At 48.1% G+C, this 18,364-nt stretch overlaps 1 protein-coding gene across 1 annotated transcript in view; it reads left to right on the top strand.

Moving 5' to 3' along the window:
* COQ8A (coenzyme Q8A) overlaps positions 1-18,364 on the top strand; it is a 1,433,786-nt gene that overhangs the window by 913,136 nt on the left and 502,286 nt on the right. Inside the window, exons 7-9 of the mRNA XM_069608680.1 lie at positions 8,509-8,594; positions 9,297-9,437; positions 10,718-10,799. Of these exons, the coding sequence (XP_069464781.1) occupies positions 8,509-8,594; positions 9,297-9,437; positions 10,718-10,799 (309 nt within the window). The remainder of the gene's footprint in view (positions 1-8,508; positions 8,595-9,296; positions 9,438-10,717; positions 10,800-18,364) is intronic.

Here is an 18,364-nt window from a genome sequence, read left to right as displayed (position 1 = left end):
TTGAATTCTGATCATTTTTAATGCAAAATGGCTTCATCATCTGGTCATACAGCTCCAGATGCTCCCAGACAGAGTACTAGGCATTTATATGGTACAAGGTCATGACGTTTCTAATGGCTTTTGTTTGTTTAATGGGGTCTTTTACCAAAGTTCTTTGTTTGGCATCCTTTTTCCACTGCACCGGAGTCCATTCGCCCTCAGACTCAGAGCTGCCGCTATTTGAGGTCCCATCCATATCCTCTAGGTGCTCACCGATTCTTTGAGCCTGGGAGATTCTCCCAGAAAGACTGGGCCTAGTTTCTTCCCCCTTGTTGTATTGTGGGCTCTCTGGGTCACTTCCCTTGGACTCCCACTTTTGCACAGGTGAGTACTCGTCTGACTCCTCCCTTCTTATGGGGTTGGTGTAGAACTCCTCCCAACACCCTGATTGGGTGGATGTTTTCAAGATGTTTTTTTGGGGCCTAAACTCAGACTCCTTTTTATCTGCAAAGTGGACCAGGTGGTTCCTTTTGTAGCTGATGTTTCTATCAGTCTGACTCCCTGATTTTTCTCTTCATATGAGTCTTCCTGGTCAGATACATTGGCCACATTATTTTTTAACCTAAATGGGGATGCACGCCGATCAATCTCTGATGGACTCTGGCCTGTCAGCTCAATCATGCTGGGCCTAATTGAGTCGGGCTGCCTGCCCGGTTCTTGTGGACCTAAAGTCAGCAGTGCCTTGCGCATACAGGGTGGTAAGTTGGCTTGAGGCCCTTGGTACAGAGGGCATTACCCTGTGATCGGGGTTTGCCCTGTCTCACTCTAACTGTTAGGTGTTCCTCAAGTCCTTATTAAACCTAGCACTCTTTTTCTAACCACTCAAATTTCTCTTTCTCAGCCCCTATTTCTTCATAGTATGCAAAGGCCCTGAGCCTTGTGCTCTGTTATCAGGGCTTGACTGACTTCTATGACCTTCTCTTGTCTTACTACCTGGCTCTGGAGACCCCTGTTCTCATCAAAAAGGGTCTCATTTTCTTTCTGTCCTTGTGTTGCCTGGAAATACTCGGACCATTTCTGTTGCAGGTAATGCATCTCCTCACTCTGCATATTTTTGGTCTGTATTGTCTGCTCTAGATCACATTATATTTGTCTTATGTGCCCCATTAATTTTTCATGCTCTAATTTTGTTAGTTCCTGAAAACATAAATCACTTCTCTCCAGGTTTGTTTTTTAATGTGCACACTTCCTGTCTTAGGGCATCCTTTTCCTGAAAGTGTGTTATTCAGGTCACTAAAGGTATCCCTCTGCTGTTTCATAGCGCTTGACTTCTGGCACTCTTGGTCAAAATCTGCTTGGGAATGGACCTCCTTTATAGCCCACTGATTATTTTCTTGTTTCAATTGTTTAATCTGCTTTTGATATGCAATCATATCCTATTGTATATCGCTTGTTGGTTCAATTTTAGTTGACTCTCTTCCAGAGAGTCGTCCCTTTCCTGGCACTCCTCTTTCAGTGCAGACAATTGGGCCTCCTGTTCTGAATTAGTTTGTTGCAGAACTGCCAACTCCTCCTTTAGCTGCCTGATGAGGTTTCCTAATTCTAACTCGGAATGTTTTGTCTCTCGCGTTTTCTCCTCTACCTGCCTTAACTCGCTCTGTTTGATTTTAAAAGCTCAGACTGATTTTGCACAGAGGTTACAATTTCTTGGTACTTTTCGTCCATGACTATCATGTGAAAGTACATGTATGCAGAGAGTTGGTCCATTTTAATTTGTTCATCTTTTACGTTCTGTGTCATAAATAGAAGTTAGTCAGGGCTTGATGTAATGGGCCACTGCTGCCACACATCCATACCTATGGGGGTCACCTGTTGCATCATACTAGATGGCCAGGTTTCATGTTTTAGTTCTGCCCATTCCCCGCTAATCAATAATTTGGATAGAAGGTGCTGCCTGGCCATGTTAATTTCCATGGTGCTCATTATGAAGAGTGTTGTACTGCTGGTGGGTTATCTATGCAACGACAAAATCTCCACCCTGCTTCTGCCTAGTGTATGGTTGCAATATTTTATTTTGAGACACAGGCCTGACACTTAGGGTACAAGTTTTTGGATGGCGCCTTTACAGTGTAACAGTTTTCTAGCCACTAAAAGTAACACTACCTTCAATGGGTTAGCCTGCTGTGTTGCACTGTCACTGGTAAAAACTCTAACCTCAATCCTGGGACGAGCCCCGGGATTGAAAACCGCTTTGTCACGGTTTTATTACACGGCACACTCCAGCCAGGGACTCCTTCCCCAACAATGAATGTGGCAGAAAATGAAGCCCTTTTCATTTTTAATAAACCACAGGTTCTTTTATTTGGCGCACCCAACCTCCACAAACACCCCATGTCACAATGGACCAGGAATCGGGCCAGATATTTATTATTGGAAAAGGAAAATCAAACCATTTTACAGCCACTAGTGTTGTACTCAATTGCACTAATCTCTACAAAACAATTCAGTGAAGATATACTGTAACAATTATCACCATCTTTAATGGCAGCACAGAAAAAGATCAATTTTTAGAAAGAGAACCCCAATGGTTTAGCCACTCCCCCCTGCAACACTCATTAGCTAACTTGATTCCTTTGAATGGAAGGCAGTGGCAAGGTGTAGGGATGGAAAGAGAAAATCAGATTTTGAGTAAAGCCCACCACCCCAGGATGGGAGGCCTGCTAAGAAAGTGAAAACCAGTGATTACACATACGCCTAGTCCCAACTGCAATGGGACAGAATTAAAGGAAATTTGTGTTACACTTGAGCAGATAGGAAAGCTTAGACTACGATTCAGCACACCAGGGCTACGTGAAAATAAAGTAGGAAAATTGATTTTTGGGGAGAATGCTAAAGGAAAAATACAAATGGCAAATGGAGATGGCTGTTATACTGGATTTACAATGACAGGTAGCTCAGGGAAGGGAAGGGGTATAGCTAGCTTGGAATAGGAAAATCGGTTTTCATGGACCCGGACAGACACAAGTTAGATTTGTAGGCAAAAGAGATTGCTCTCAATGTGACTTCGGTTTGGGGTTTTAATCGGATAGGTGCAACTAGGAATTCATGGGTTAAGGCACACAATGCACGGGCAAATTCGTTTTTTAGTTACAAGGAGACTGATTCTTTTGAGGCAACACTTTAATGAGTATGATTATTAAAGAAAGACACTAGGGACAAGGGGGTTAATTTCCTAATTTTAACCAACGTGTACCGTGAATTTCAATGGGGGAATTAATTGATTTAAGAATATGCTAAGGATTTAGACACTGAGCAGTTTACCAAAGGGAATATGCGAACGTACACAGCTTAAACACATATTCTTCTATGGGGTGGTGGCTGAATTACACTAGCAATATGGTTTTTAATTGGGGCTTTCAATGGGTTTTTCAATGGGGTTTTCTATGTGGTTTCAATGCTACAAAAAGGAAGGGCTGATGCATTTTAGGGCAGGCGTTATTTGCGACTTACAAAGTAAGCCTTGGCTTGGAATTCTGGAAATCAGTTGGATCTCAGGACCCTCTGGACAGCTAGGCAAGAGGTCTGGTCACTGCACTCTCCTTGGTATGGTTCAGCTGCTTCCTCTCCATCGTCCTTCTCCTGTCTCCCGGATTCATGTGTGTCCTATGACCTAGTACAGTCCACCTTTATATAGCCCAAATGACATCACTTACTTTACAATCTAGGGAAGTACTCTATAATTACCCCTAGCCCTCAGCTAAGACAGTTTACCATTCCTTCCTCCGCCCCCTGGAATTATTGGTCCAAGGGAAAAGAGCTCTATCTTTTGGCATTTTACTACCTTTTGTTCTCTTGGCTACTTTTTGACACAAACCTAGTTATGTCTCATAACTTCATATTTCTGCTAGCCCCTGGCATATGTATTAGATATGCAGCTTGAGCGGGTCATAGCGAATTAAGTAAGCCGATCGCCAACTCCGTACGAGGTAGGATGGCCCTTTGGCACATTTTTGCCGTGTTCATAAAATGTATAATAGTTATGGTTTTGCAAATGACCACCACATTACTAATTTGACCTTCCATATTTCCATCAGATCTCATACTTGTCACATCTTTCGAGCAGCCAGAAACTGGTTTTAGCTGGCCATTTCAGTCCCCAAAGTCCTCGGAAAATGCACTATCGCTCTTAAAAACCGCCTCGAAATTACATAAAAACATAGCCCAAAACAATTATTTATCATTCTAGTTACACAAATTCATAAAAATGGACTGTCCTTTTATGTCAATTTGGAAGATCTGTCCCCCTCTGTAGGAGGAGCGCTTTTTCCCCCCACAGACGGTGAGCAGAGATTTTGATTACCCCCTTTGACGTTGTCAGTTTGTCCTGAAGTTGTCAGTTGTCAGTTTGTCCTTGGTAGTGGGTGCAGAAGGAACTCGCACCTCCTAGTCAAGTTTTTACCCACACTTGCTTTCTTTGAAGTCCCTGAGCCCCTGCCTTAAAGTCTGGCTAAGCATGGAATTATAATGCCCCCAGTACATCACATGTCATTGCAGGCTGATTCACTAGTGGGTGCGACTTTCAGTGGAGAGCAGGGCTTCGAAAGATTAAGTTTCCTGCCTGAGCCCTAAAACAGTTTTTTCCGGTATATTGAGCCTCTTCCAAGGGGATTGAAGTCTTGTGGGTGGAACATAATGTACATTGTTTATTCAACTCCCTCCCCACAGCATTTTTCACAGACATTTCTGTGTGAGCAAAGCTATCCTTTCACAGTGGCTTTTTATAATCATTTCTTCATATTGTTTACACGTGTGCAAGACGTTTCTGCGCCTGAGGTTTGAACTCCTATCTTGTATGTCAGTGTTCTTTAATTTGTCCTTTCTGAGTGAGTTGGCATTTGCTGTTGGTCCATTGACCATGAGGGCTAGCCCCCTTCCACAAGTTTCTTTGATTTGACACTGAATAAAAGAAAAAGCAAAGCTGTTCTTCATTTGCAATGTTTTAAAGGGCAGATGTTCAAGTGAGATGAAAAGCAAAAGCCGTGTCTGGTTGTGGGACTGCAATTCCTGCCCCTCATGTGAATGAAAAGTACAATAAGGCTGTTTTTGATGCAGTTCATAACTGTCATTCAAGTGAAACAAAAACAATGCAGGTTCATTTTTTGATAGAGTTCAACTGCTTACCACTCATGTGACAGGGAAAAGCACAGCCATTTTTGGTTCATAGTTTCAATGCAGATTTTTCAAATGAAAAGATTTCTGTTTGGGGCCTTAAATGCAACCCACAGGGTCGAGTAAGATTGTTTTTGTTCACCCCTGTTCCCCTTCCTTTGCCTAGTCATGCTCTGGAACACTTGCATACAAGCGCGAAACACATAAAATATAATTTCTTTTCAATTGACGTATACTCTTTTGGGATTCGTTGGCGACCTGTGCCAGAGCCGCTGTTTCTCCCCTGCAACCTTAAATAGATTACTAGCCTTGAGACAGTAGCTACTCGACTTTGTAATAAGGTGTGTGAGACCTTAATCGTTTTTGCTTCTCTGCGAGATGCCTGCCCGCATGACCCCATGTCCTGAGCTTTATTTTTGCTTTCTGCAACTTGGTTTGCTTTAAGCTTTAACCCACAATTCAACAATGTATTTTCAACCCCCTCTCTTGAATGACTCATCACCTTTTATAGGAACAACACAATGGCTTTTTTTCTTACGACTTGGTGTAAAACCAGTTTCCCTTTTAATATCCACTCCCGTTCCCCTCCACCCCCCTTGCAGTTTTTCTGCCTCCTCGGACCCCCTTCCAACTCCTTGCATGCCTTGTACGCTGAAATCAGTCTGTAGTAGCCATCTGCTTCGGCCAATACTCCCTCAAGCATAGTGAGGTGGTGCTGTTTAAACGATCGAAAGAGTTCTAGTGTGAGTGTGCAACCGCCATTTCCAGATAAATGCACAATTTGTGAGGTGCTTATGGAGACATTGCTGGGCCTTTTATAGCAGGCAGTAAACTGTTCACTGTATTCTGGTGGCGCACAAGTGTTTTGGTGCGCAAATTTTGAACAGCGATGCCCTGTAATGCGAGTTTCCTGATCAGGGGAGAGGCATCCTGTACTGAACAGGTTCTGCGTTGCTGGTGCCCCAGGTCTGGCTCTTTTTAGAGAATCACTGAAGGAGCACACGTTTATCGTAACACGTCCGAGAATTGGAGTTGTTAGCATTCTATACCTCCTATGGCTTCAGAGGCTGGATTCACGGCCTTAACAATGACTATTTAATATGCTTCTCTTGAGGGAATTGCAGGAGTTTGTGGAGCTAGGGGCATGTGCAGCTCCTGGACATTCCAACAGGCCATTCATTGCCCCTTCAGACGGGTTCGTTTTTGAAAGGCTGAAATGTTCGGAGCATTGTCCATCTCGTTGGGCATGGGGGAAGTTAAACGCAGCCTCTGCCTTAACTACCCTTACCTGGGGGAAGTTAAACGCAGCCTTGCCTTCACCTTGAAAAGTGGGCGTCCGTGCAGCTGTAGCAATGAATCAAAAGGCTTGGTTAAAGTGAGATTGCTTGCAGATTTCCCATAGGGAGATTTGGGAAGGGAGAGGCAGCAATGGGTGGGAATAGCCATAGGGATTAGCATGGCCGTGGGTGGGGAATGGGTGTGCTCATAACCAAAACGCACCTAGATCTGTACCCATCATGTCATTGCAGTGTGCCCCTCGTCAAATGCCATTCCTTCTGATCTTTACTCTAATGCAATAGTTTGGGCTTCATAGGTGTGGGAAGCAACACCCAATAGACCAATCTAAAAATGATTAACCAATATCCTACTTAAGTTAGAAATGTAGTTGTCTTCCAATCTTAAGTCTCGTAAGGCCCTATAGAAAAATTACTTGTTTGGAATGTGTTTGAAAATGTCAGCCCCAGTCTCCCAACAGACTTGCACGACGGCACTGGTCTGTATTCTGCCCATTTTCTAAGCTTCTCCCTTGGGGGCAGTGGGCCTCCCTCTGCTCCTTGTTTTTACGGCTCCTGTTGGAGATTATTTATGGCACATGTTGGAGATAACGTATCACCTTTCATGAAGTGCCTCGTTAGCCTTCGTCTGTACTGTTGTTTCTTGTGTTTAGCACCCATCTTCGTCTGCTTTGACCCTTGTGGTTGGGTGTTGTAAAGCAGATTTCTTGGAGGCAGCAGATAGTTTCAGTAGTTAATTTATTGAGCAGGAAAGTAATCAGATGACATCAAGTATAGATTCATATGATGACCTGCATGGGAAGCAGGAGAGTGCAACACTGCAGTTCCTACCGAGTTCTCTTGAGAGCAGGTCAGGTCTTTAAAGCTACGGAGCAGTGAGCTGGGAGTATCTGTTCTGGGTGCCTACTCACCTACACTCAAGCATTTCATCCGTCTCTGGCGTGCTGGAGTGGAGAGCGCTAATGCCTCAGGTTTCATATGCCTTTGGACTAGGGTGGAGACCTGCTGGTAGTATTGTCACCTTTTAATGATTTAAAAAAGGGAACGTCTGGGTTCCAAATGACTGCTGAAACCTTTACAATTCTGTTGTATTGTAGAAGTTGGAAATGATGGGATATTTGGAATTTTGTTACTTTTTCAAACAAAAAAAAGGCTATGGCTGAATTTGAGATTGCAACTGTGGATGCAGTGGAAACCCTCCACGCATGCCATCAAAGGCATAGAGCGTTTCATGTTTCTTTGTTGGGGTTTATCAAATGATTTTAAAGTAAAGTTTAGAATGCGCACGCAAGTTGCCTAAAGAAAATAATGGTCTATAGACTAGTGAGGATGAAGTTTATGAAAAAGCCATGCAGAGAAGTGGTTTCTGACCTCCTTTATAGTCTGCATGGCAGTCTTTAGTTGACTTTGGCGCTCAGGCGTACATGCTTGTTCGTTGAAAAGCATTAACCAGAGAAATGTGGGACTGACCCACATTCATCCATCTTAATCATATAAGCTTTGTGTTTTTTCAAAATAAATGTAGGTGTGAAACTTTCATTAGCTGGAAAGGAAGTAGAGCTGCACAGGTACCCGGTTTGTCGGGTTTCTTTGGAGCAGCTTAGTTTTTGTTTTTAAAAGTATAGGCTTCCAAACAATTGGATTTATCTTCAGTATTGTGGTCTGTTGCTAGGTGCACTCATATCCAGCATGAAAAGCCCTCTGTAGCCCATAACTTGACACACCTCTGAATCTTAAGTAGCCTCATTGGTTTTGTCCCATTCAGAAAGTACCGTAATGCCTGCAAGAGCAGACCCAGAAGTCAGTTGCCATTGTCTGGATGTCGAACGTATGCTAGTTGTAGTTGCTACGGTTGGGTGACCATATAAATAGGTTTTAAGGGGAATGCATCAGCGGGAGCTGTTTGAAGGTATTTATCTTCAATCCATTCACTGTCTTTCAACAGGTTCCATGGCAATTGTGTGCTTGTTTTGCATTTGAAACCTGAGTGTTCTGGAATTGTGGGTTTTTATAATGGGTATTGATCATTGGGCATTGATTTTTTTTTCCATCCTTTTTGCTATAGATGATGCCTTCATTAACCCTCAATTGCAGAAGATCTTTGAGCGTGTACGTCAGAGTGCAGACTTCATGCCAATCAAGCAGATGATGGTAAGATAAGATTTTTGCTATTTACAATTTTCTCACAATTGGAAGGTGACCTCCAAAGGGCAAAAGATAGGTGTCATCCAGCGGCCTCGAGTGGTTTTACATGTACTTTTAAAATGTCTAAAGCAGAACTTTTGACTAAAGAATCTCTCATTACTTAATGCTAAATAAATTGCTAGTTGAATTATAAAGATTGTTCTATGGGGATGGCAACGCTTGAACCAGTACCGGCAGCACTGCAACGTATTCCTACTTTTTGCCGTTCAGTCATGGTCTGGCAAACTCTCTAGCTGGGTGCAGCTACAATCCCTGGAAACACCCTTTGTGCAAATAAACCTGCAAAGCTTTCTTAGACTGCATTCATTTAGACCCTGTTGTGGTCCTATTTACCTTTTTCAGGTTAATTTGTTTTGCTTAATGTTTTCTTTAAGAGCTCCTCTGCAATGCAGATTAGTTTAGTAGTGGAGGATCCAGTCTTCACACTTTGAATTTGTAAGAGTCTACTCCTTGATCACTAAACCTTCACCATAAGGCTGCACAAATTCTTACAGATTGGTGAAAGGAGAACCCAACTTTTTCATACTAGTAATATTTGTAAATGGGCCGAGTAATGGTACACAGACTGGAAAGGGGGTGCTTGTTAAGACTAAAAGTTCACTTATTACAACAACTTTTTTTTTTGTTGTGTGCTTCTTTTGGTTGTAGAAAACATTGAACAGTGACCTTGGACCCAACTGGAGGGATAAACTGGACTTCTTTGAAGAGCGTCCGTTTGCTGCTGCTTCGATTGGGCAGGTTCATCTAGCTCGGCTAAAGGATGGCAGAGAAGTTGCTATGAAGATTCAGGTAGGGGAGCCTGTATGATCTGCTTAATTCCATAATTCCAGATAAGTTGTATGCTTGTTCCCATTGGCTGCTTTGGTCCCTTTCTTGAAAGTACTCAGTTTTCGACATCAAGCTCTGGGCGTGTTATCCATCAACTTGCCAGTATTTCAGGCACTACCTTACTGGTTCATGACTACAATCTGAGTTGCCTGATTACACCACCTTGCTGCTGCTGGCTATCGCATCCTGGAAACCCTGTCAATCCTTGCCTATCCCACCCAACACGCCCAAGACTGCCCTTACAGTTTCCTGTTCCCCGCCGTCATCTCTGCAATAGCCAACAAGAGTGCTAGTCCACCATTCCCAAGGCATCCATATTGTAAACATTGGTGGTGGGCTTTATATGGCCATCTTTTCTCACATAAAAGGCCCTTTTTATGCCGATGTCCTTGAGTATTAACGGCCATAATGACTGATTTGGAGAGCCTTGCTGGGTGCTCACCTTCCTTGTCAAAAGGCTGTTACCAGCTTGTCTCAAGCACCAAACTCATGGTTTACATTTGTTATGGGGTCTCCTAGGCAGTAGTACTATTTCCATGGGCGCTTCAGGGAGGAGACGACACTAGTGGCAGAATCTGAAGTAAGCCAAGCTCTAAGCTTCAACCCAACAAATTATATCTCCGACAATGTATTGAAAAGAATTTAGCTAGTAGGCTATCATGCACAGTGATTATCTAAGCAGATAGACAAGTAGGCAAAAAGATATCATGACTTGGAGGGTGTGAATGTTTTTAGCCAAACCAAAGCATTTAATGATATCGCACATTAAGGCATCACAAAGTCCATCCCAACCTGGATATTTTGAAGCTTTAATATTTGTCTGAAATGCTGCTCCTCCTTCAGCCCTTCACTCCTTTTAACTTTTCCGCTCCTATATGCCATTTCTCTGACAAATCTCTACAGTGGTGATTTGTGCAGTACAAAAACTCTTTAGCCTATCTTTCTTTATTAGGCAGAGTGTATTAATGACCATGTAAACCAATGGTCCCTTGAGAATAGATACAAATATGTGAAGTTGGAAGGTGCATTGCAGGGGTATGGGAGATGGGTACTGTGAAACCCGACAAGCAAAACCTAAAGTGACAAAAGCCAAAGGATGGGTGTGGTGAGACAAATGCATGAATGTCGTAAATGTTCATGTAGTCAGCACAAGCATATTCACGTGTATTACAGTCTTGTGTTTCACTTTCCTCTGCCTTTCCACCTCTTCCCCAGTGCATATTTTCTTTTCTCTTGCACAGTACCCAGGAGTGGCACAGAGCATCCACAGTGATGTGAATAATCTCTTGACTGTTCTGAATATGAGCAACGCTCTTCCAGAAGGTAAGCAGGCAGAGGTTCATATTTTACTTTGTTCAATCATAAGTACATATCTTTGATTTTTATCCTGTATTTAGTTATTAGTAAATAAATGCATGGATTTTGCATTTGTGTTTAGGTCTCATTATTCTATTGCAGACAGTTTTTGCAACACTAAAGCTAAATGTTTTGAGACTTGTACTCTTACGTTCCGTCCCCTTTCCTCCATACTGTATGGGTGTCCCTCGCGAGAACCTTTTTCACCAGACAAAAAAAATCTTCTTCCCCTTTAAATTTAGAGGGGGTGCGGCCCTGGGAGCATGCACTCGCCTGACTCCGCCCACCGGCGCCACTCCTCGGTCACCTTTTCCGCGTCGACCGGAATGGGCTGAAATTACCAGCGCTCCTGGGTTTGGCTTCGGCCATGTAATACCACGCGCTCTTCCCCGGTTATTCTTTTATCTTTTTCTTTTCAATAGGTACTTGATCCTCCGACACAACGCTCCTCCCCGACGCACGTTGACTTCAGCAGGTGTGCACCCTGCGAGGGGCTGTTCCCTACAACAGACCCTTTGCCTCGGCTGCCTTTGCCCCGACCGCAACTGGGAAGATTTTTCCGCATGCGACGCATTGACTCCACGGGCACTGAAGAACAGGCTTGCTAGGTGGAGGGAGCACTTCCAGAAGTCCCCTCCTCCGGAGGACATAAAGGACTTTGTCAAACATCGCTCTAGGCCGAAGGAAAGGCCTCTATTCACCATCGTACCCCATAAGGGCGACTCCTTCCAAACGAAGCGCCAGACCAGGAGGAACCTGTTGGGTTCTAGCGCCAGCACACGTACCGAGGCTAGTTCAACTACCGGTCTCACAGCAGAGGGGGGTCTCCGGATCCTTCTGGTGTCAGTGCAGAGGGGATGCATGGCTTTTTTACCAGGGTTACTCCCAAGGGGCAACGCCCTAGTACCGGCATCATGTTGGAGGGGGCACCTTTACACAGCACTACCGAGGGCAATACGCCTTCCAGGTCACGACCTGAGGGGCGGGATGGGCCTTTTGTTTAAACACCAAGCTTCTTCGACGGGGCTGGTTCCAGCAAGCCAGGCACCACGACTTTGGCACGCAGCTCGACAAAATGGCTGCTTCGCCAGACAAGATGGCCGCTCATCCGATACCCCCTCTTGCGGAGTGGCTGGAGGAAAGAGTCACGAGGTGGGACTAGTGTCAGCCAGGTGCGTGGCCTACAGTTTATCAATCAGCAGCGCAGGGCAGGTTTCCCCTGCACCCCAGGCAGTGTGCCCTGGCCCCAACTGCCCTCGGCCACTCCGTCAATATCACCTGCCACCTCTACAGCCTCCGAAGACTGGTTCTTCGAAAGGTGCCTAGGGCTGATGCGAATTCCCCAGATAGGGGCCATCCTTCGGGATGCCATTAGGGACATGCTCCCTCAGGTCCCCCCACCAGCACCCATAGTCATTGCACCAATGGCCCTGGTGCCACAGGCCCCAGCTCAGACGCTTCTGCCCCAGCTGGCTCTTCCGATTCCAGCTTCCCTGTCTCCCACAGTACAGGCGGTTCCACACCAGCTTCCGCAGCAGCCGTTGGCTCCGGTTTCCAATCCGCAGCCCATGGCACCCAGCACTCCTCCACCAGCTCCGGACCCCCGAGCCTGCCGGACACAGACGAGGAGGAGGACCCTGACATGCAATCTTCAGCCAGGGCCTTGCACGAACGGCTTGTAGGTTTGGCAGAGTATTTGGTTCTTGCCCAGCCTGAGGTAGAGCAGCTGAAGGAAGGGGCTTGGCAGAAGTCATCACCCTAAGGCCCCCTACCAAAATGGGGATCCTGATGCTGAAAAACTTAGTTGCCTTAGCCAAGAAGGGGTGGCTCAAGCCGCACTCGCCCCAGCTAGTCAATCAGTGCCTCAACGCGAAGTACAGGCACATTGAGGGGGACACGCTCTTGCTTTCAGTGCATCTTCAACCGCATTCTTCTGTGATGGCTGCGGCATCACTCTATTCCAAGCTGATTGGGACAGCAACTCTGCTGGCGGAGATCCTGTCGCTCGTCGAGAGCCAGGTTGTGGAAGAAGACCCAATCTCCCAGCGATGCTTGGGCTTTTATTCCAGTATTTTCGCCATTGTTGTGCCGGAGCGGGTTGGAGTGGTCGCCGTAGCCCCGTGTGGCTTGTTGCTGAGGCTGCCTCCCGAGCCCCATTGGGCTCCAGTTAAGCCTCCTGTTAATTTTTTTTGTAACGTTATGTTGTTTGTGCTGCTAGCGCTCCGTGCGCGTCTGTGTGCTGCCCCCTGCCCCCTCCCTCCCCCTCACTTACTGGTCCTCCTTCCCCTCTCCATTCCCGCCCACCCCCCCCCCTCTGATTGGCTGTCCTCGCAGCCGCTCCGGGACTACGGCTCGACCGCTCACCACGCTCGCTTCCTTGTTGAGCCGGAGCGGGTTGGAGCGGTCGCCGTAGCCCCGTGTGGCTTGTTGCTGAGGCTGCCTCCCGAGCCCCATTGGGCTCCAGTTAAGCCTCCTGTTAATTTTTTTTGTAACGTTATGTTGTTTGTGCTGCTAGCGCTCCGTGCGCGTCTGTGTGCTGCCCCCTGCCCCCTCCCTCCCCCTCACTTACTGGTCCTCCTTCCCCTCTCCATTCCCGCCTCCCTTCCCGCCCACACCCCCCTCCCCTTCCTCTCCCCCTGCTTATATCCCACTCCCTCTGGGCAGCCCCCCAGCCCGGCAGCCCCCTAGGCCAAGGGCCCCTTAGGCAAAGGGCGGCTCCTACGACTGCGGCTCCCTGTGTGTCTGCAGGTGTCCGCAGGGGACGCCAGGCGCCTGTTCCACCTGTTCTCCGCTCTCCGGCCCACCCCTCCTCACCTTGCTCACCTCATCCGCATGATGCCTCGCCCCCCCTATTCCAATTTATTGGTAAACTAGGGTGCTTTTCTCCCCTCGCAGGATTCTCAAACTTAGGTGGCCCTGACCTATTACGCATTACTGTTTGCTCTGCATTGTGTTAAACTAGGGTGCTTTTCTCCCCTCGCAGGATTCTCATACTTGGTGGCCCTGACCTATTACGCATTACTGTTTGCTCTGCATTGTGTTAAACTAGGGTGCTTTTCTCCCCTCGCAGGATTCTCAAACTTAGGTGGCCCTGACCTATTACGCATTACTGTTTGCTCTGCATTGTGTTAAACTAGGGTGCTTTTCTCCCCTCGCAGGATTCTCAAACTTAGGTGGCCCTGACCTACTACGCATTACTGTTTGCTCTGCATTGTGGTAAACTAGTGCCCTCCACTCTCTTCTTGTCTGCATACCCGTGTCGTCCGCCTCCCCTCCTACTCCATTGTGCTCTCTATCTCGCCTATCTACTCTAACTGCTTCTCCATTGACTATCCTGCTCTCCTCACTAAATCCGGTAGGAAAAAGTTTAAAAAGGACATCCTGGTCTCCAACCCAGGCCTCCCTATCGCTGACACCTACACGAGCGCCTGCTCCAAGGAAACTCTCACTGACATTCTCTTTTTCGTGCCTTCACCTGACCTATGGACCCTTCACATGGTCACTGTGCTCTCTCCTTTCTCCACCTCTCCCATTAATGGTGGCACCCGTTGGGATGTCCTCTTGGCCCCTTTCCACTCCTCCAAAGCCATCATTAATGTCTATGCTAACGGGACCGTCTTGGTCCAAGGCCCTCAGGCCACCTCTTTGATAGATGCTTCCCATGCCTCATCAACTTCCTCTCCGCTCCCGCTGCCCCCCCCTCCTCTGTCCTCGGCTACCTTGCCTCTCCCCTCCCTCCCTGCCCCTTCTCTTGCTCCCTCTTCAACTCCTTCTCTAACACCTCCGCAGGGCGTACCTCTGATCTGTACCCCTCCCCGGAAGTTTTTCAAGGGTGGCAACCTTCTCCACATTGCCACTCTAAACTCTCGCTCTGCCATCAAGCACTCCTCTGATATCTGTCGCCTTCTTGAGGAACTGGACCTCGACGTCCTCGGTCTCACTGAGACTTGGTTCACTGCCAGCTCTGCCACCAGCTTCGACACACTCCTACCTGACGGCTACAAGATCCTCTCCGTGCCCAGGCCCAACCGTTCAGGGGGTGGTGTTGCCCTTATCTTCCCCGAGTGGATTCCTGCCACTGTCACTCCTACGCAGACCTACTCCTCTTTTGAATGTCTTGTCTGCCGACTTTCTCTCTCTCCTAGCCATTCCCTTACCGTGGCTACTATCTATCGGCCACCTGGTCAAATTTCCTCCTTCCTCTCTGAGTGGGCTGACCTCTCCTCCTCACTCCTGTTCTCAACCACCCAACTCCTCTTTCTCGGTGACTTCAACATCCACCTCAATGCCTCCTGTCCCCCCACTGGTCTCTTCCGCGAACTCTGCAACTCTCTCTCACTCTCTATTCTCCCGTCTGGGCCTACTCACTCTGCAGGGCACACTCTTGATGCTCTGATCTCTTCTGACCTTCCCCTCTCCCTCCCTCTCTCCACTCCTCTCTCTTGGAGCGATCACTTTCTCCTATCCTCCCACCTCTCCCTCCCTACCCCACCGGCAAAGCCATCCTCTTCACTGCCACCCACCTTCTCGGTCATCCGACCCATGAAGCGCGTGTCAGTTGAGGCTTTCGCTGCTACCTTCTCGCCCCCTTCTCCCCCCTTGGCTGACTCCCACCCTGACACAGCCCTCTCCATGCTCTATTCCTCTATATCTGATACTCTCGATATCCTTGCCCCCGTCATGAGAATCCGCCTGAAGCCCAAAGCCAAATGTAACTCCTGGTATGACTCGGATCTCGTCTCCCTAAAACGCAAGTGCAGGGTGGCAGAGAGGAAATGGCGTGCTTCATGCTCATCCTCTGACAAACTGGCCTGCCGCCTGCTCCAAAGGCAATACCGGCTCTCCGTTCTCACCAAGAAGAGAGCCCTTATCCAAGCCCGCATCTCTGAGGCATCAAACAACTCGGCCGAACTCTTTAAAATCTGCAAGGAGCTGGCCAACCCTGCTGCAGTCTCTACCTCTCCTGTCCCCTCCCAGGCCCTCTGCACTGCACTGGCCTCGCACTTCATCTCAAAAACTCAGGACATCCTGTCCTCGCTCTCCTCCTCTCTCCTCCCTCCCTCTCTTCCCGGCTCTTCCTCTTGCTCTCTTGCAGCCACCCCTCCGCCCTCCTTCTCTGCTTTTCCACCTTTTTCTGCTGATGAGGTTTCCAGACAAGTCCGATCTATGAAAGCCTCGTCTAAACAGGTTCACCCCTGTTCCTCCAAAACCATCAAGGACCACATCGACTCCCTGGCTCCTGCCCTAGCTGACTTTTGCAACCACTCATTCGCCTCTGGAGTCTTCCCATCCCCCCTCAAGCACTCCCTTGTGCACCCCCTCCTCAAGAAACCCTCTTCCGACCCCTCCTGCCCGGCCAACTATCGCCCAATCTCCATTACTCCCTTCCTGGGCAAGCTCCTGGAGAAACTGGCCATCTCCCAGCTTAACCTCCATGCTGAATATGTTGGTAATCTTCATGACCATCAATCCGGCTTCAGAGCGGCCAGAAGCACGGAAACTGCTCTCCTGAACATCCGTGAGGACCTGCTCCTGAACCTCGATTCCAACACTCCCTGTGTTCTCATTCTGCTCGATCTCTCCTCTGCCTTTGACACTGTCAACCATGCCATCCTGCTCAACCGTCTCCGTGATAACCTGGGTATCACTGGTCAGGCTCTGGCATGGCTGACCTCTTTCCTTTCCGATCGACCCTCCCAGGTCCAAATGGGCTCCTTCCGCTCTGACATCTTTTTCTCCACCTGTGGTGTCCCCCAGGGATCCAACCTCTCTCCCTGGCTTTTCAACCAGTATCTGGCACTCCTTGCCCACCGCATCGCCGCTCTCTGCCCCCACTTTCAGTGCTATGCGGACGATACCCAGCTCATTTTCAGGCTACCCTCGGCCTCCTCCTCTCCTTCCCTCATCTCCGACTGTCTGTCTGCTATCCAGGAATGGTGTGCCGCCAATGGCCTCTGCCTTAACGCCAGTAAGACTGAGATTCTACTCATCGGCACACCCACTCCCTCCTTTCCTGCAGCTCTCTGGCCGGCCTCCCTTGGCCCCCTTCCTGCCCCTACCTGCAAAGCTAAAAACCTCGGGGTCATCTTCGACTCCACACTCTCCTTCTCTCCTCATATATCTGACGTCTCTAAGAAGTCACACTACCAGCTGCACCTCCTCAGAGGTATTCTTCCCTTCCTCTCCTTCCCCCAGAAGCTCACTGTCTCCCGAGCCCTGGTTCTCTCAAGGCTGGACTACTGTAACAGCCTCTATCTTAATCTGCCTGCCTCCACTCTCCGCCCTCTGCAACTTATCCAGAACAGAACTGCGAGACTTGTCCTTGGCCTCAAGCCCAGGGACCGTATCTCTCCAGGACTGAAATCTCTTCACTGGCTCCCAGTGGCTGCGAGGATTAAGTTCAAAACCCTCTGCATTGTCCACAAGGCCTTCTGGGGCCTGGGGCCTAAATACCTTCAACTCTCTCTTCCTAAATATCTGCCTTCACGAGCCCTTCGCTCATCCGTCTCCAACTCCCTCATGGTCAGCCGCTTCTCGAAGCAACGAGCTGGGGGTAGATCTCTCTCCGCAGCAGGGGCCTCCCTCTGGAACAGCCTTCCTGCCTCCCTGAAACTTGAGGAGAACCATCTCCGGTTCCGGAAGCACCTCAAAACCTTCCTCTTCGCTTCTGCCTTCTCTCTCCCTCTCCCTTGCTAAACCTGCTAAACTCCCCACTGAAGTCTGCACTAAACCTGCATCTGGGCCACTCTGTGACCTCGGTCCAGGGCCCAGCCACTCTCCACTTGCACTGCCTCCCTGGCTCCTCCTGCACTGTGGGACTGTCACTGCATCCCTACAGCCCCCTTCCCAACAACTTGCTCTGCACTTACCTCGCACTTGCCACCAGCTGGCCCTTTTATTTATTATTTATTATTTATTATTTTATTACGCTACTTACCTTGTACTGCACTTTCCCCCCCACCTCCTCTCCCTGCACTTTCTCCTTTTCCCCTTACCTCTGCACTTGCACGATCTGAATGACACCTGGCCTAGTAGGATCGTTTGTCTGTCTTCCCCTTGTTTCCCTCCCTCCCTGCCTCGTCGCGCCTTGAAACACTTGTGTATAGGCGCGTTACAAATACCATATATCATATCATATATCATATACAGAAATCCAGCCTGGCCTGAGTTGTGTTGTACCTTTCCACCCTCAATCTCGCCCTCCCTCTGCAAAAATTGAAGATGGTTACGCTAGCTCTTATTGCAGAAACACTGGACTGGGGAGACTGAATGTGCTCCCTGGATCTGAAGGACGCTTACCTACACGTCCCGATTTGGCAGCCACATCGTTCCTTACTGCGCTTCAGGATCATGGGCTTCCATTTCCAATACAAGGTACTACCCATCAGCCTCAACCAGGCTCCCTGGGTATTTACCAGGTTGATGAATGCAGTGGCAGCCCTCTTTGGGGCCACCACGTCTACCCATACCTGGACGACTGGCTCGTCCGGACCACCTCTCCGGAAGCGGTTAAGCATACTACCTCCGCAATG

The sequence above is a fragment of the Ambystoma mexicanum genome, chromosome 4q (assembly GCF_040938575.1).
Source record: "Ambystoma mexicanum isolate Mex_15411 chromosome 4q, UKY_AmexF1_1, whole genome shotgun sequence".
NCBI lineage: Eukaryota > Metazoa > Chordata > Amphibia > Caudata > Ambystomatidae > Ambystoma > Ambystoma mexicanum.
This window is presented reverse-complemented; position numbering and strand designations above follow the sequence as displayed.